The sequence below is a fragment of the Kogia breviceps genome, chromosome 15 (genome assembly GCF_026419965.1).
Source record: "Kogia breviceps isolate mKogBre1 chromosome 15, mKogBre1 haplotype 1, whole genome shotgun sequence".
In the NCBI taxonomy this organism is placed as follows: domain Eukaryota; kingdom Metazoa; phylum Chordata; class Mammalia; order Artiodactyla; family Physeteridae; genus Kogia; species Kogia breviceps.
Window position 1 is genome coordinate 81651514 of NC_081324.1, and position 18871 is coordinate 81670384.

Sequence of the window (18871 nt, forward strand, 5' to 3'; positions counted from 1 at the left end):
AATCACCCAAATGATTATTTAATATATTTCTGACAGGCACTCCACAGGAGTAGCACAGACCATCACACAGCAGGGAGGTTGGGGAGGTTGGGGAGGCTTCTCATCAAGTAGCATGTAAGCCAGACCATAGGGTGAGGTGAGGGAGACTGTGCTGCAGGCAGAGGGCATGGCATGCTGAAGGCCTTGAGGCAGGAAGGAATGAGCTGGGTTTGAGGCACCAAAAAGGCCCTTTTGGCTCAAGCACAGTAAACAAAGGGAAGTGTCCTGAGGTGAGACTGGTAGGGGACAGATGATCACACGACTTCTCAAGCCAAATTATTAATTTAAGACTTAAGCCTAACCTAGTTTTGATCGTTTGTGGCTCTCACTTTTTTCCCCCTTTTTAAATTTATTTATTTATTTATTTATTTATTTATTTATTTATTTATTTATTTATTTTTTGTGGTATACAGGCCTCTCACCGTTGTGGCCTCTCCCCTTGCGGAGCACAGGCTCCAGATGCCCAGGCTCAGCGGCCAGGGCTCACGGGCCCAGCCGCTCTGCGGCATGTGGGATCTTCCTGGACCGGGGCACGAACCCGTGTCCCCTGCATCGGCAGGCGGATTCTCAACCACTGCGCCACCAGGGAACCCCCCCCCCTTTTTAAAAAAAATAAATTTATTTATTTATTTTTGGCTGCACTGGGTCTTCATTACTGCACACGGGCTTTCTCTAGTTGCGGTGAGCGGGGGCTACTCTTTGTTGTGGTGCGCAGGCTTCTCATCGTGGTGGCTTCTCTTGTTGCGGAGCACAGGCTCTAGGCGCGCGGGCTTCAGTAGTTGTGGCACGTGGACTCAGTAGTTGTGGCTCGTGGACTCTAGAGCACAGGCTCAGTAGTTGTGGTGCACGGTCTTAGTTGCTCCACGGCATGTGGGATCTTCCCAGACCAGGGCTCGAACCCGTGTCCCCTGCATTGGCAAGCGGATTCTTAACCACTGCACCACTGGGGAACTCCCTCCCCTTTATTTTTAACTGAACATACACACACCCACAGAAAAGTGCAGAGGTCATAAGTGTACAGCTTGATGAAGATTCTCAAACCTAACACACCTTTGTAGCATTCACTTTTGATCAGCAAAAACAGAAGTGTGAAGAAACTCACTTTCTACATAAACTGCATAGTTTCCTTGGGGTTCTCGTGGTATTGTGATTGCTTCAATAGCCTGTAAGACCCCTTAAAAGTTGAATATTTTACCACCAGAGGTTGACTTCCTTTTTTTTTTTTCCTCAGCTATCTTATAGGAAATTGGTAATTTAACATATATCCTGATTGTAATAGTCTCATAATGTTCTTCATGTAGGTCAGATTGAATTGTACACTCACCTGCCCGTGATGAAACAGCTGGTCCAGCAACTAGAACAGTGGGAGTTTCGAGTCTGTGGAGTTTTTCTTGTTGATTCTCAATTCATGGTGGAGTCGTTCAAGGTTCGAGGATAAATCTGTTGTCGATTTTTCAGTCATAGGTACAAGCAGATGGCAGTCTCCTTTAATTGTTGCGTGATTTCTGGATGTTTCACAAACTATACTCCAGAATTATTTAATATCCTGTAATATTAAATTATTATAATTATTTTTAACTCAAATGATAAATTGTGATACTGTATAGATTTGGGGGAACTACTTACCAAGAAAAATTAGGCAGATGTGTATCTTCATATAAGTCTATTTTTCTAATGATGTTTTGTCTAGTTTATGAACTATCTAAAACAAACGTTATTTCCCATTAGTAGCCCCTAAGGAATATTTGATGGAAAAGATTAAAGGTATCATCTAAATTGAGATTTGTGATCACCATGGATTAAATCTACATTTTCCCTCCTTATCCTCACCCTTGGAAACCAGGGGTCAACAATCTGATTAGTGAACTGTCTTTTACTTTACTTTAGCCTTTCTTTTACTTAGGCCAGTTTTATTCAGAGACGAGCAGGAGCCTCTCTTTTATGTGGAGACCAGGGAACTTTGTTGGCACCAGTTGATTCATCTTCCCTTTTCTGTTTCCTCCTTCAGTTTATTTCTGGCATCTTGTCAGCCCTGAGTGCTATGATCTCTCTAGAAATTCCTCAAGTTAACGTCATGACGAAAATGGATCTGCTGAGTAAGAAAGCTAAAAAGGAAATTGAGAAGTGAGTTTGCTTCTTCCATATCATATATCAGCTGCAGAGATGAACCTTCTAAGCTTTATTTTGATGTGAGGTTCTGTCAGTCTATAAATCTAGTTTCCTGATTTATTCTTCCTTTTATTCATCAGTCTTCTTTCTCACTTTTAAAGGTTTCTAGATCCAGACATGTATTCTTTATTAGATGACCCTACAAGCGACTTAAGAAGCAAAAAATTCAAAAAATTGACTAATGCGATATGTGGACTGGTAAGCTTTCGAAATTGTTGGATTTTATTTTTAATGACCTGGTCAGGTGTGTATTGGTGTCCATTCAGTGGCCACCATTTTGGAAAACATGGTCCAACCCTATTGCCTTGCCAAGGGAGGAGGGTGGGAGTCTGTGGGCTGGCTGGTCAGCAGTTTAATTTAGAAGCAATTATTGGCAGTAGCCAGTAAGTTAACTGACGTGTCTATTATTCCAAGCTGTTTTGGGAGCTCAGAGTGTCTTTGCCTTTTGGAATTTCCAGTGGTGGTTGAGTTCAGGTAAATGCCTATGAAACAGTGTCTGGTTCAGTAACAAGTTAGCAAGTGTTCTAGTTGGTCAGAGGCCAGAAAAATCAGTATTGATTTGCTTTTGTTTTGTCTCTGTCTGTCCTTCCTCCCCACAATACACACACATACACACGCACACACACACAAATGGTTTTAACCAGAAGTGTAAATGGTTATGAAACTCAAATATAACTTGAAAATTAAGTATTTTGTACTTCAGAATGACCCTTTCTGAAATCCCCAACTTGTAGATTGACGACTACAGCATGGTTCGCTTTTTGCCTTACGACCAGTCAGATGAAGAAAGCATGAACATCGTGTTACAGCATATTGATTCTGCCATTCAGTATGGAGAAGACTTGGAATTTAAAGAACCGAAGGTACTTCCTTTCTGGTTTGGGGTGTTTATTGCCTTTTGGTAAAAACGTTTACCAGCACTCACTGGCCTCCTGCGTAATCCCATGGAGTTTAAGCTCTTTGTGCTCAGAGCTTGGGCACATGGAAAGAGGAGGTGAAATGCAACTGGGCTTGGGCTGCCCTCACGTATGTCAGTGGGGCCCTGTCACAGCACATTAGCAGAGAATCGGCGTGAGTGTAAACTCGAGGAAGAGTTTACTTCTAAATGAGACATAAGCCCTTTAATTTACCACGTGTCTGGAAACATTCTGTCAGTCATTCCTTTTGTTTTTATTAACGATTACTGTGAGCAACACCTGGAGCTGATGCTGGGCGTTAGCTCCTTATAGAGCATTACCTGAAAAACATGTAAGCACATACTAGGTCTGACTGGGGGGAAGTGGATGTATTTTCTATCTTGTGTTTCCTTTGTGTCAGGAACATGAAGATGAGTCATCTTCCGTGTTTGACGAATATTTTCAAGAACACCAGAATGAATGAAGAGTTTGTTAAAAAGTAACCGAATGTGTGAGGAGCTTGTGGCTGAACTGGCAGAAGCTTCTTCTCTTCGAAAGATGGAGTACTAGAAAGCTACTTATTTTAATGAAAAAAAATAATACTTGACTGTTTATCAGCAATCAGGAACATGCCTGAATCAAGTTCTTAGTTATTCTGAAACTGCTGCTGTTTAAAGTGGCATCTTTTAGTATTATTGGAACAGCATAATTTAGATTTTAAAAGTCGAAATTGAAATGAAATGAATGTAGATAGATTTGTGTATATAATATAAATTAGCACCTGTGATACAGTTAAGACCAGTCTACTTTTAGTTTTACGGTTTGATTTTTGTTATTTTTGAAGTTTTTTTGGAGGGACAGGAATTATTGTAACAAAATATACATATATGTGTCCGAAGAAAAAAAAATCTGGAAGGATATAGATAAGACCATTGCTTACCTGTATCTTCCAGTTTTCCTACATTGAAAATGTATTATTTGTGTAATTTAAAAATGAAAAGTAACTGTGTTTTAAGATATATATGTATATAAATAAAAGAAACAGGAAAATAGTACTAACTTTTCATTACACTCTTGTTTTCCAGTCAGAATTTGAAATATTCAGCCAGGGCAATTTGTTTTTTGGGTTTTTTTAATGTATTATTTGTGTAATTTAAAAATGAAAAGTAACTGTGTTTTAAGATATATATGTATATAAATAAAAGAAACAGGAAAATAGTACTAACTTTTCATTACACTCTTGTTTTCCAGTCAGAATTTGAAATATTCAGCCAGGGCAATTTGTTTTTTGGGTTTTTTTTTTTTTCAAAGTTTTGAATGAGTAAATTTCCCCAAGTGTCCAAATGTAGGCAGTGACTTTTTTTTTAAAGTGTGATTTCTAGTCTCTGAGCACTTAAAAATGTGTACTTTACTTGAATAACAAATGCACACAAAAATGCAAAAGGTAATTTTTTCTTTTTAACTTCTTGACACATTGAATTGTTTTTCAGTATTTCTAAGTTCATTTGTGATAGGCCCTGGGGAATGGCTAGTCAGTCAACTCTAGCACCCACTAAAGGAAAGCAGAATCTCTTTTATTGAGTTCTGCCAGGCATTGTGCTAAGAAGCATTTTGCATAATCTCTTTCATTTAATCCTCACAGCAGGTCCGGTCTCCATTGGTGCTGGATCTTCCTGCTGTTGCAGATTAAGTCCTTGTAGAAAACCTGTAACTTGAGTTAAATTTTTAATCATTCTTGGGCCTAGATAGCAGAAGTACACCTGCAGTGTCAAATTTGATCCATTTTCATTAAAGATGCAAAGTGTGAGGGGCCATAGCTATCAGTGGTAACCTGTGCCTAGTGGCCCAGGCTGGGGGCAGGAGTTGGGTATTTGCACCATGGTCCACTGGTGTGAGCTATTCTCACAGGGCACTCAGGAGGACATGATGAGTGGACAACATGAGGACGTGCTGGGCTGCTCGGGGACTTTTTCTGTGGCCCTCGAGTATGCAAAGGGCAAAAACACCCTGATCTCCCAGTGTTGCTAAATTTTAGAAATGTTAATTGTCATGTGAGAGGGGAAGAAAGAAAAGACAGCTTTTCATTCGCCCTCTTCATTACTCCTTGAGCTATACCTCCCTAGGTTAGCTTCTGGTGAAGGGTCAGATTCCATTTCCTTCCCCTCTCGACACTGGAGTTTAAAAGATGAATATGACAGTTCCAGTCCTGAAGGATTTCAGTGTCTTGTGGGAGAGCCTGACGTGATTCTTCAGACAAATTTACTAGTGGGTGCCAGGCACTGGGGCTAAGATGGGACCGCCTAAGGGCAAACACGACCTTATTCTCATCGTGATGATATGCTGGGCACTTAAGACTAACCATAAACAAGGAAACCTCTGATAAGGAATGTGAAGAAAAGAAAACAGTAATGGAGAGTGACTGTGGGACTACTTTGCATGCCCGTCAAATAAGTCTCCCCCTAAAAGGTGCAATTTGGCCAGAGATGTAAATAAGAAATCAGTTGTGGGAACATGGGACACAGTAATCTAGTTTGAGGCACTGGCAGAAGAAATGGCCAGAAGCAGCAATGACCTTGGCTTTTAACTGGAGGCGTAATAGGTTAAGAATTCCTGAGCTTTTAGTATGTTCTGGGCGTGTAATTTCAAAGCACTTTACATGCAATTCGTTTCATCCTCAGAAAACTGAGGTAAGTACTGTTATCTCCATTTTCAGACAAAGAACTGAGGCACAGAGAGGTTAACTTGCCCGGAGTTACACAGCCAGTAAATCTTGGAGCTGGACTGAAACCCAGAGTCCATTTTCTCAACCATTACACAAAGAATTGCAGCACATAATCACACAAGAGTAATACAAAAATCCCTTCTCACTGTGATACTTTCTCCGTTTTTAAAATCAGTGGACTGAGTTCATTCTTTCACTCAACAAGTATTATTGATGCTTACCATGTACCATCACTGTTATTGGCATAGGGATATAGCAGTGAACAAAACACAATCCTTGTCGACATTCACATGGAGAGGGAGACAAAACATAAAAGTAAACTAAAAAGAATCAGAACTAAGGAAAAAAAGAGAAAGGGGAGTGAAGTGGGACTGAATTTAAAATAGTGTGCCCCAAGAAATGCTCCACTGAAAAGGTGATCTTTAAGGAAAAACAAAGGAGGTGGTAATTTATCACTGGGATTCAGTAACCCCGAGATCCATCTCCACTTTTGCCCACGCCTCACGCATGCGCGACACTCAGAGCCCGTGCCTAAGGCTCGGGCGCCCCCTGGTGCCCCTTCGTATCCGCGCAGCCGCAACAGCTAGCCGCGAACAGCAAGGCCGGAAGCGCGGCGTCCTGCCCTTGCCCTCCCCTTCCGGCTCACTTCCGCCTACCCCGCCCAGGCTGCCAGACCGGAAGCGCTGCGCTCTAACCCAATCCTCCTCATCGGGGTTGAAACCCGGGCGCCTCCAAGATGCCGGTAAAGGGGCCTAGCTGAGGGTGTTGGGAGAAGGCGCGGATTTGGGAAAGTGGCGAGAAGTCGTGGGTGCGCTGAGAAAAGCGGGCCGAGGAGGCCAGAGAGAAAGCAGGGGCCTGAGAAGGGGAGAGGCGAGAGGAGCGGGCCGGCCCCTGTAGGATTCGGGCGGCCCGGGGCTGTAGACCGGGCTTGGAGGACCGGGGCGCGGCGGAGTGGGCCAGAGATCCCGGGCGTGCTGAAGAGACTGCCTCAGTTCTTCTGCCCTCTTCTCTCCAATCCCGACCCCTTTTCTCGCCCTTTCTGCCTCCCCCCGACTCCAGCAGGGTTCCCAAAGCCTCACTAGAGCCGCTAAGGCCAGGGCTGCCCTTTTAATTTTTCACATCTCAAGTCTAGATTCCGGCTTCTCCTTTTTTTCCTGCAGGCCCACTTCCTCCTCCGCCTCTGGGGGCGGGTCTCTTAAGCTGCTTGTCATCTGTGTGACCCCACTTCCCGGACTCCTCCCCTGTCACCCGGGTAGTGGCGGCCACCCCTGCGCCGCTGGGTTTAGGGCTCTCAGAGCAGACGCAAGGTCCGCGCCCGGTTTCCAGGTGTTTCTGTTTTCGCGTGCATCAGAGTGGGAGTAAAAATTGATGGTGGTTTGGTTGCTCTTAAGTACTGACAGCCAGTCTCTGCGGTAGATTTATCACCATCAGGGTCTCCATTTTGCAGATGAGGAAAAAAGAGGTTCAATAACATGTGATTATTAATAGTACAAACATTACTGAGCACCTGCTGCATGCCAAGCACTGTGACAGCAGTGAATAAGGCCAACAAATCCCTGTTCTTAAGGAGTTTACATTCTAATGGGGAGACCGACAATAAACATGTAAATACAAATAAAATAAAGGAGATTGTTTCAGATAATGACAAATGCCATGAAGGAAATAGATGGGTAACAAGACACTCACTATAGCTGGTGAAGGGGAGGGTAGAGGCTTGTTTAGATGAAGCATACCTGTAATAAAAAGGAGCAAACCATAGTTATCGATACGTATTTTTATGGATCTCATAGCCACCATTTGACTCCTGATGTATGCCAGGCAGGCCCTGAGCTACACACTTTATATAAATTATCCCATTTAATCCTCACAGTGACTCTATCAAGTAGATATGTTATTGTTTTCTCATTTTGCAGAGGAGGAGACTGAGGCTCAGAGAAGTTAAGTAACTTGCCCAAGGCTGCACACTAGTAAATCTTGATAAAGCCAGATTTTACCAGAACACTAAAGCCTTGTGCTCATCATTCCAGTTGCACGTAGAGCACCTGGACTTCCCCTGTCCGGGTGCTCTTAAGAAGACAGACTTGGGCTTCCCTGGTGGCGCAGCGGTTGAGAGTCCGCCTGCCGATGCAGGGGATGCGGGTTCGTGCCCCGGTCCGGTAGGATCCCGCATGCCGTGGAGCGACTGGGCCCGAGAGCCATGGCCGCTGCGCCTGCGCGTCCAGAGCCTGCGCTCCGCAACGGGAGAGGCCACAGCAGTGAGAGGCCCGCGTACCGCAAAAAAAAAAAAAAAAAAAAAAAGAAGACAGACTTAATGTCTGTCTTCTCCATTCACCTGAAAATTCTTCAAGGACAGAGCCCATACTGGCCTTGCATGCCATTGCATCCACATGCCTTGCACACAGAAGGTGCTTAGTAATCTTTTGATGAATGAATGAATAAATGAATGGGGCCCATGTTGTCTTACAAAAAGCCAGACATCTTGTAAAAAGCAGAACTAGAAATCAGCCTATCAATTGCTCTCATAAATGTGATTTTTCCCTCCTCCTTCAACTCCCATCCACCCACTGAAAGCAAGTATGTATCTCTTCATTTTACAAATTTGGAAATAGGCTAAGAGAAGAAAAGTGATGTCTTGGTCAAAAGGCATAAAGCCAGGAAGTGGCAGAGCTGAAGAGCCAGTGCTTGGGTTGTGGTTTAACAACAGCTGGGGGCTGGGTACCCCTGATTTATATAGTGTTTTCTTATTTCTATAGTGTAAATACTCCACCAGTTACCAATGTGGTGTCACTGAATGTGGAACTGGAAGAGATGCTCATTAGCATCATTATATAGTATTTCCACCATAAAGATACATAAATAAGCTTAAGATCATATTAAAAATAAATTTTTTAAATAGGAAGTAATTTCAAGTATTTATTACTTTTGTTTTTAATATAATTTATGTAATTGTAAATTTATATAATTTCTTTTTTTTTTTTTTTTTTTTTTTTTTTGCGGTATGCGGGCCTCTCACTGTTGTGGCCTCTCGCGTTGTGGGGCACAGGCTCCAGACGCGCAGGCCCAGCCGCCATGGCTCACGGGCCCAGGCGCTCCGCGGCATGTGGGATCTTCCCGGACCGGGGCACGAACCCGTGTCCCCCGCATGGGCAGGCGGACTCTCAACCACTGCGCCACCAGGGAAGCCCTAATTTCATTTTTAATAATGGCTGTGTTCAACAACCAGCTTGCCTCAAAGTTTCTCAAAATTTAATAGTCAGTTTTCATGAGCCAGTTAATCTTGGATGAGTTAGTCTTTTTTTTCCTTTAGGGAAATGTACTTGTTTGCCCTGCTGATATTTGCTCTCTTTCTGCTTTTGTGTTCTTACCTGGCTTGCCACTACAGGCTTACCACTCTTCCCTCATGGACCCTGACACGAAACTCATTGGAAACATGGCACTGTTGCCTATCAGAAGTCAGTTCAAAGGACCCGCCCCTAGAGAGAGTAAGTCGAAACTCCATTATTTTCAGATTTTGGTATGAAACCTTCTGACATTATCAAATCAAGGAAATTCTGTCTCAGGTTGCCCTTGTATTTTCTATTTGCTTGGGGGATATTGTGCTCTAGACCTTTTCAGATCATGGGTATATGTTGCGTTTAACAAGAAACTGTATTATTGCTGCCAATTTCTCCAGGATATTTTGTTGAGAGGGAAGAGGAAATGTGCTTAATTCTCGACACTCTTCCTATCATCACTATCATTTCTTAAAAACTAATGCTGCTACTTCTGTAGAACACCATGTCTCTCTCCTTTCTCTGTCATCAAGCTGGACAAAACAAAATGTATTTTAACCTCTTCCTTATATAAATCTACTTTCTTTGTCCATTCTTCAGGATCTCAGTTTTCAGCAATACCTCAATCTTAAATGTCCTGTATAACATTACTAATTTCTTCTCTTGCTTTTTGAACGTTATATCTTTACTTTCTTTCTTGGTACTCTTTTTTCTTTTTTTTTTTTTTGCGGGGGTGAGCCATTTTCTTTACTGTTCAGAAAGGTTCATTCATTTCAGATGCTATCTGAGACTCTTCTGACACATTCTGAGATGTTCTGCCAACAGTGTAATTTGTATTAGACACAGTTTCCCTGCACCCAAGAAGGGCCTGCACTGAGTTCTATTCATGGTTTCCAAGACCGTAGTTTGTATTACCAATTTTTTTTTTTTTTTGTGGTACGCGGGCCTCTCACTGTTGTGCCCTCTCCCGTTGTGGAGCACAGGCTCCGGACGCGCAGACTCAGCGGCCATGGCTCTCGGGCCTAGTCACTCCGCGGCATGCGGGATCTTCCCAGACCGGGGCACGAACTCGTGTCCCCTGCATTGGCAGGCGGACTCTCAACCACTGCGCCGCCAGGGAAGCCCTGGATTACCAATTTTGTACTGACCCTGTCTCCATTCTTCTGCCAGATTATTTGACTTGACTTCCTCTTAATTTTGTTTTCAGCACCATTTGAAAGCTCAGTAAGCTTAATAAATTTGGTGAGTCACCACACTGTTTACTTGTTCTGAGATGAAAAAAAAGGAACAATGGGAAAAAGCAGACCAAAAAGAGAAAAAATAATGTAAAAGAATTACAGTGCAAAGGAAGAATAAGAATCAGTGTTGGCCCAGAGTTCTTCTCAGATCGTTACAAAATACCATATTATATATCAGAAGATGTAGTTGACCAAGGATGGAGTAAATCTAATTACCACCTTTGCAGTTCTTGGGCCCTTGAGGGAGAATGGGACCCTAAGAAACTGGAACTCCGTGATTTCTATAGATAAGGAGTGACTTCTTAACTCTTCCCTGGGGGCTGGATTAGGACTGAATTGGAATTATGGAGAAGTATAAGCCTGTGCTGTAGACTAAATAACTGTTAACATTAAATTACATCCAACAAATATCTTTTGAACACCTTTTATATGCCAAACACTCTTCTAGGTTCTGAATCCTATAGTCTAGCCTCCTCCCCCTCCCTGCAATGTGACATTTAGAACTAGCTGGCTCTTGTAAGCGCTGTTTGGATCATCTGAGGAAGTTTCCTTTTTGCAGGTAAGAAAATAGATTGCAGGGAACACAGTCTAGAGTTAGAATTCTTTTGCGGACTTCCCTGGTGGTCCAGTAGTTAAGATTCCGCGCTACCACTGCAGGGGGAATGGGTTTGATCCCTGGTTGGGGAACTAAGATCCCATAGGCTGTACAGCGAAGCCAAAAAAATTTTTTTAAAAAGGAAGGAAAAAAAAAAAGAATTGTGTTGAAATTCTTCAGAGTACCAAAGCTTCAGAATTGCTTTGCATTTCTGCTGTGTGAGAGGGATAGAAGTCAGGGACGAGAAATATAAATAACCATTTCTGCATTGCTGAAACCAGCTGTCAGATATCAAGACCCTGGGATTTTGACCTTTTTAAAATTAAAAAAAAAAAAAAAAGGAAAACCCCAAAAAAAGCCAAAGAAATTTTGTAATGAGATCTGTCTTTGTTACAACAGTACTTCTGGCTTTTCTCAGTCTCTAGCCATCTGAACAGCTTGTACAAATATATTTGAAGTCAGTTTTCGTAAAAAGAAAGATATATGTGTGAATCCCAGTGTGTTCCTAAATGACAGTTAAGAGTTTTTTACCTAAAGCTATAGTATGTAAGGTCAAATAAAATTATATTGAGTACTTTGTATTTTTTAAAAAGCATTTTATTAAAGTTAGTCTATGTTTTAGTCTTTTTTAATTTTTTAAAAAAATATTTATATTTATTTATTTATTTGACTGCTCCAGATCTTAGTTGCGGCACGCATGTGGTATCTAGTTCCCTAACCAGGGATCAAATCCAGGCCCCCTGCATTGGGAGCGGGGAGTCTTAGCCACTGGACCACCAGGGAAGTCCCTGTCTCAGTCTTTTTTTAAAAAAAAAAATTAATTAATTTATTTGTTTATACAGCAGGTTCTTATTACTTATCTATTTTATACATATTAGTGTATATATGTCAATCCCAATCGCCTGTCTCAGTCTATTTTTATAAATGTATGGAGAAATGTCTGGAGTGATGTTCACCAAATGTTGATAGTAGTTATTTCTGGGTAGTGAGATTAGGGTGACAGTTAAGTTTTTTTTCTGTATTGATTAATTAGTTTCTCTAATGGGCATGTATAATTTTTGAAAAACAATAAAGCTATAAGAATAAATCATGTGCTTATTTTTCTAGAAATTGTTTCTAAAGACTTTATATTTCAGTAGCCTCATCTTATTTTATTCAACTCCAAAACCCTTGACCGTTGAACTTGGATATTTTCTTTCTTGATACCTTTTAATTTTTATTTATTTATTTATACATTTATTTATTTATTTTTTTGGCTGTGTTGGGTCTTCGTTGCTGTGCACAGGCTTTCTCTAGTTGCGGCGAGCGGGGGCTACTCTTTGTTGCGGTGCAACGGCTTCTCATTGCGATGGCTTCTCTTGTTGCGGAGCACAGGCTCTAGGTGCGCAGGCTTCAGTAGTTGTGACACGTGGGCTTCAGTAGTTGTGGCTCGTGGGCCCTAGACCACAGGCTCAGTAGTTGTGGCACATGCGCTTAGTAGCTCCGCAGAATGTGGGATCTTCCTGGACCAGGGCTCGAACCCATGTCCCCTGTGTTGGCAGGCGGATTCTTAACCACTGCGCCACCAGGGAAGCCCCTCTTTATAGCTTTTTTAGATGTTATGTTTTACATTTGGCTAATGTTTTCTGCCTTACTCCCCTTGTGTCCTGCTTAGCAAAAGATACAGATATTGTGGATGAAGCTATCTATTACTTCAAGGCCAATGTCTTCTTCAAAAACTATGAAATTAAGGTAAAGTACAGAGCTTTTACTCTTTTTTTTTTTTTTTTTTTAATTTTTCTTGGAGTATAGGTGATTTACAATGTTGTATAGAGCTTTTATTCCTTAATTTAGTTTTCTGATGCGGATAGTATCAACCTGGCAGTCAGGGCTGATGTAAGGAATAAATTAAATGAAATGAGATTGTGTGATTTTAAAAATCCAGAATAATGCCTAATTCTGTATCAGTGTTCGTTCCTCATTTTTCCTCCAAGGTCAACCATGGGTTGGCAAACTACAGCCTGAGGACCAAATCTGGCCCACCACTTCTTTTTGCAAATAAACTTTTATTGGAACATAGCCATGTGCATTTGTTTTTTTGTAAATAAACTTTTATTGGAACATAGCCACGTGCATTTGTTTATGTATCATCTGTGGCTGCTTACATGCCACAGTAGCTGAGTTGAGTAGTTGTGACAGAGACTGTGGCCCACAGAGCTTACAATACTTGCTATCTGGTCCTATACAGAGGACATTTACCAGCCCATGGTCTAGACACTTATTTATATTTATTCAACAATATTAAGCACCTACTGTATGACATTCTAAAACCAAAAAGTTCTGCATGCTATGTTACTTTTTTAATATACTTCTATGTCCTGGACCTAAGATGGAGAAATAAAGAAAATTCAATGACCTGGACCCTTCCCTCAACCTCCATTTCTTCCCTTCTGCTCTTAGTTCTTGTGAGCTCAGGAGGAAGGCAGAAGTGGGGTGGGGGCAGAAAAGGAGGGGGGGAAATGGAAAAGGAAATTCTCTGAGATGCTGCTATGAGCAAGTTACAAGGAATGTCAATAAATCTTCTTGATAATGTTCTAGAATATGGAACTTCAGCTCCTTGCCAAACTTTAATCTCTTGGAATCAAGCAGGTTGTGAAATCTTTATTTGTAGACTCTTGGTCTATAAACTGTGGTCTAAACATTCTATGATGTTATAGATGTTTCTATATCTAATGCATGGTCTTAAGTGTGGTGTTTGTAATTAAAATTCTGCCACATTTCATTCCCTCTCGAGTATCATATAATCTTAAAAATAGGGAAAAGTGTAGTTTGTTTCTTTAGAATTATAAATCTGTAAAATTTGACATGAAGTATGTGCCACATTTGATTAGCATCCATTTGTCTTCTCCACATTTTTCCATTGGGTTAGGTCAAGAGTTGGGCTAATGGAGCTTTTCAAGAACAAGTCACTTGTGAAATAATTGCTTCCTCTTTTAGAGTCATAAATGTTTCTGTTCTTGGCAGAAATCCTGAAGTGAAAGAGTTTTTAAAGATTAGCCAGCCGTATGGTTCATCTCAGGTTTTCCAGGAGGCTTTGTTAACTCTCCTTCCTACACAGAATGAGGGGCTATTGGCACAACTCTTCAGGAACCCAAGGGCGAGGGGAGCTGAGGAAAACAGGGGCAGCCACTCCAGCTCAGGGTGGAAGCTGGTGGCTCCCTCCCTAGGGGCAGACGGAAAGGGGGCTTGAGAAGATTGCATGCGGAGAATGGGAATTTTTGATGCTGTAGTAACTATGCTTTCACAGTTTTCAGTTGATAAATCAAAAGACAAAGATTGAATTCATTTATTGTACATAATTATTAGGTTTTGATCAGAACTGTTTTTAAGTTTTGTTTTCTTCCCATAGAATGAAGCTGATAGGACCTTGATATATATAACTCTCTACATTTCTGAGTGTCTAAAGAAACTCCAAAAGGTAATTAAACTTGGATGATCATTTGTCAGGAACACAAAATAATAGGTATTTAGACTTGTCGAGACTTTAAGGACAAGTAGAAAATATTTCCTCTGACTTAGAGCATGGACTTGAGAGGAAAATCTGGAAAATCTGAATGTAGATCTCTAAACTTATACTGTAGTTGACTAATGAGAAGATAAGGGCAGTGGTGTTTTAAGGCTTTGGATATATTTTCCCAAGACAGAAATCTTGACCTAAAAATTCCCTTTTAAGCCTTTGGCTCAAGGGTTCTTAACCTGGGGTCCAAGGATAGAATTCAAGGTTCCATGAACTTGAGTGGAGAAAAATTACATCTTTCTTTTCACTAATCTCTAACTGAAATTTAGCATTTACTTTAATGATTAATGTAGGCAGCATCCACAGTAGTATTAACAATACCTGTGACTTTCTGTAGCATTTTCTTTTAAAATAAATTTATTTATTTATTTATTTTAGACTGCATTGGGTCTTCCTTGCTGTGTGCGGGCTTTCTGTAGTTGCAGCGAGCAAGGGCTACTCTTCATTGTGGTGCACGGGCTTCTCACTGCGGTGGCTTCTCTTGTTGCAGAGCATGGGCTCTAGGCGCACGGCCTCAGTAGTTGTGGCTCGCAGACTCTGGAGCGCAGACTCAGTAGTTGTGGCACATGGGCTTAGTTGCTCCACGGCATGTGGGATCTTTCCGGATCAGGGATCGAACCCATGTCCCCTGCATTGGCAGGGAGATTCTTAACCACTGCGCCACCAGGGAAGTCCCCAGCATTTTCATATTACATTAAGAGTTGAAGATATTTTGAAATTTTGTTTACATTCATTACTACTTCAAAATTTAGTTGTTACGCCCACTGCTGGGTCTTCTTATTTAGTGCATTAATAAAGAAGCACATGTATGACTGTGTCATAAATTTGATATTTTAATATTGTAATTATTGTATTTCACTATAATTGGTTTCTTTTGTAGTTCTGTTTTCTCTTTTTCATTTAAAACATTAGTCTGGGGCTTCCCTGGTGGCGCAGTGGTTGAGAGTCTGCCTGCCGATGCAGGGGACACGGGTTCGTGCCCCGATCCGGGAAGATCCCACATGCCGCGGAGCGGCTGGGCCCGTGAGCCATGGCCGCTGGGCCTGCGCGTCTGGAGCCTGTGCTCCGCAATGGGAGAGACCACAACAGTGAGAGGCCCACGTACCACCACCACCAAAAAAAAAAAAAAAAATTAGTCTGAAAAAATAAATAAATAAATAAAACATTAGTCTGAGAAGGGGCCTACAGGCTTCACCAGATTGCAAAAGGGCACCAAAAACATAACCCCAGACACGGTTACTTAGATAAAAAACTGAAAATTGGATATTACTATCCTTTTTCCCTATGTTTGTGTATATAATTTTTTTCTTTTTTAAGTGCAATTCTAAAAGCCAAGGCGAGAAAGAAATGTATACACTGGGAATCACTAATTTTCCCATTCCCGGAGAGCCTGGTTTTCCACTTAATGCGATTTACGCCAAACCTGCAAACAAACAGGAAGATGGTAAGAACAACATCTCTACCTTCCTATATGGCACAAGATTTTCTCCACTGGACTTTTTAACCCCCCTCCTTTTCTTGCCTTGACTGGTGTACAGATTGAGAGTGGAATCTTTAGCCCGTACATTATCTCACTACTCACTCTCACAAAAGATCCTTGGCAACAAACATGACATGTGGAGAATCTTTTGGACCAAAATGAGTATAGTTATAAAACATTTGAACTGTCGTTTCTATTTCTTATCCTGTTCGAAAGTATTGAAATGTACTGCCAAGGTCAATGTCGAGATCAGTAGCCAGCCCATTTGGAATGCTTTCTCAAATACAGTTTTTTATTGTTGTACCTGCTCTTGATTTTAGAAGTGATGAGGGCCTACTTACAACAATTGAGGCAAGAGACTGGACTGAGACTTTGTGAGAAAGTTTTTGACCCTCAGAATGATAAACCCAGCAAGGTAAAACTCTTCTTTGCTTATTTAGTTGATAAATCACCTTTTACCCTGTAGCCACTGTTAAACACACTGAGGTCTTTAGTTTTTGCATTGCAGTGTTGCTTAACTTTGGTGCCTTATACATAGTAGGAGTTCACTGAATCACACTGAATAATGAATTGCATGTAACAAAAAATTTTGGTTGTATATTCTTATGTTGGGGCATTGTAAACCCATAGAACAGCTTTTTTGTGTTGAGATAGCTTTAATGTATTACATTTATTTTGTTGTTGTAATTTTGAGTAACCTGTGAGTCACTCCAAAAGAAAGGGAGGGAGGGAGGGAGGAAAATTTTTTATGTGCCTTCAAAGAGTTTATATAATATAAGGGCTGCCAGACCAATATTAAGTTTTGTTATTAAGTAAATTCATATTCTGACCTTACCTTGAACTTGCATTGTGATTTGACCACCACTGTTCATTCTGTTTTGTCCCCTCTTGTTAGTGGTGGACTTGCTTTGTGAAGAGACAATTCATGAACAAGAGTCTTTCAGGACCTGGACAGTAAAGGGAGCCTTGGGCAGACACTGTCTCCACAGCTGTGGGCAGCATTTACAGCAAGATGTACACAGTTCTTTGCCTTTATTTCGTAAAGTTTTATACAGAGGAGAGAAGAGAGTGTGTCTTTACTTGAAGAGCTCTTTATCAAGAATTTTGGGCTGTGGGGTGGGGAAGAATGAGTTGTTGACGGGTGATTTGAAGTTTCTGCAGTATTAAGCTGGTGCTTAATGAGTAGTAATAAAGAAATTTTCTAACATTTCATGTCAGAAAAACTTCATTGCTTATCTTTGACATTCACTTAAAAATTTTTTGAGATAATATTCACCCTTTTAAAGTGTATAATTCAGGGGACTTCCCTGGTGGCGCAGTGGTTAAGAATCCGCCTGCCAGTGCAGGGGACACGGGTTTGAGCCCTGGTCTGGGAAGATCCCACATGCCGCGGAGCAACTAATCCCATGTGCCACAACTACTGAGCCTGTGCTCTAGAGCTCGTGAGCCACAACTACTGAGCCCGCGTGCCTAGAACCCACACTCCGCAACAAGAGAAGCCACCGCAATGAGAAGCCTGCGCACCGCAATGAAAAGTAGCCCCCACTTGCCACAACTAGAGAAAGTCCACATGCAGCAATGAAGACCCAACGCAGCCAAAAATAAATAAGTGGTTTTTTTTTTAAATAAAGTGTACAATTCAGTGGAGTTTAATATAGACACAAAGTTTTGCAGTCATCACCACTAATTCCAGAATATTTTTGCCACCCAAGAAAGATGTACCTGTACTCTTCAGCAGTCATTCCCCCACAATTCCTATCCAACGCTTTCCTCCCACTGATCTACTTTCTGTCTCTATGGATTTGCCTATTCTGGACATTTCACATAAATGGGATCATAAAACAAGGGGTCTTTCCTCTCTTGTTTCTTTCACTCAGCATAATGTTTTCAAGGTTCATCCATGTTAGGGACTTCCCTGGTGGTCCAGTGGCTAAGACTTCACACTCCCAATACAGGGGGGCCTGGGTTCCATCCCTGGTCAGGGAACATCCCACATGCCGCAACTATGAGTTTGCATGCCGCAACTATGAGTTTGCATGCCGCAACTAAGAACGGGCGCAGCCAAATAAATAAATAAGTATATATATTTTTAAAAGTTTCATCAATGTTATATCAGTACCTCATTCCTTTTTCTTTTTTATTGTGGTAAAATATAACATTTACTATGTTTTAACCACTTTTAAGTATATGATTCACTGGTATTAATTGCATACACAGTGTTGTACCACCATCACCACTATCTACTTCCAAAACTTTGTTACCCCAAGAAGAAACACTAACCATTAAACCCCTGGTATCTGTAACCCCCAATTCCTGGTGACCTCTAATCTGCTTTCAGTGTCTGAATTTACCTTTTCCTAGCACCTCATATAAATGCAATCAAACGATATTTGTCTTATTGTGTCTGGCTTCTTTTACTCAACATAGTCTTTAAGGTTCATCTATATTGTAGCCTGTATCAGTACTTCATTCCCTTTTATGGCTCAGTAATATTCCATTGTGTGAATAGACCCCATTTTGTTTATCCATTCATCAGTGTATGGCCATCAGAGTTGCTTCCATTTTTTTGGCTGTTAGGAACAGTGCTGCCAAGAACATTCAGGTACAAGTTTTTGTGTGGACATACGTTTCCATTTCTCTTGGTTATATACCTAGAAATGGAATTGCTGAGTCACATGATACCTATATTTAACTTTCTAAAGAACTGCCAGACTCTTTTTTCCACAGAGGCTGCGCCAGCTGCACCATTTAACATTCCCACCAGCAGTGTATGAAGCTTCTGAGTTCCCCACGTCCTCACCAACACTTGTTATTGGTTTGTAGCCATCCTAGTGGGTGTGAAGTATCTCATTGTGGTTTTCATTTATATTTCTCCAATGCTAATGATGTTCAACATCTTTTCAT

The 18871-nt window shown here is 41.3% G+C and overlaps 2 protein-coding genes across 3 annotated transcripts in view; both read left to right on the forward strand.

Annotated features, from left to right (window-relative positions):
* Positions 1 to 4156, forward strand: part of GPN3 (GPN-loop GTPase 3) — a 13579-nt gene extending 9423 nt beyond the window's left edge. For both annotated transcript variants that reach the window (XM_059039601.2, XM_067016047.1), the window contains exons 4-8: positions 1341 to 1465; positions 2048 to 2163; positions 2310 to 2406; positions 2943 to 3071; positions 3526 to 4156. In XM_059039601.2, coding sequence (XP_058895584.1) covers positions 1341 to 1465; positions 2048 to 2163; positions 2310 to 2406; positions 2943 to 3071; positions 3526 to 3588 — 530 coding nt within the window. In that variant the 3' untranslated portion in view covers positions 3589 to 4156. The remainder of the gene's footprint in view (positions 1 to 1340; positions 1466 to 2047; positions 2164 to 2309; positions 2407 to 2942; positions 3072 to 3525) is intronic.
* A 2268-nt stretch (positions 4157 to 6424) lies between these two features.
* ARPC3 (actin related protein 2/3 complex subunit 3) lies at positions 6425 to 17174 on the forward strand. The gene is made up of 7 exons (XM_059039623.2): positions 6425 to 6568; positions 9209 to 9308; positions 12586 to 12662; positions 14320 to 14388; positions 15805 to 15931; positions 16288 to 16382; positions 16863 to 17174. The coding sequence occupies exons 1-7, from the start codon at positions 6563 to 6565 to the stop codon at positions 16923 to 16925; spliced, it is 537 nt and encodes a 178-aa protein (XP_058895606.1). The 5' UTR covers positions 6425 to 6562; the 3' UTR covers positions 16926 to 17174.
* Positions 17175 to 18871: the final 1697 nt, after the last annotated feature.

What these genes read in the sequence shown, in the direction of transcription:
- ARPC3 (XM_059039623.2), top strand. An exon ending in AGGACCCGCCCCTAGAGAGA is followed by an intron (nt 9,309 to 12,585) that starts GTAAGTCGAAAC and finishes TGTCCTGCTTAG; the next exon opens with CAAAAGATACAGATATTGTG. An exon ending in GTCTAAAGAAACTCCAAAAG is followed by an intron (nt 14,389 to 15,804) that starts GTAATTAAACTT and finishes TTCTTTTTTAAG; the next exon opens with TGCAATTCTAAAAGCCAAGG.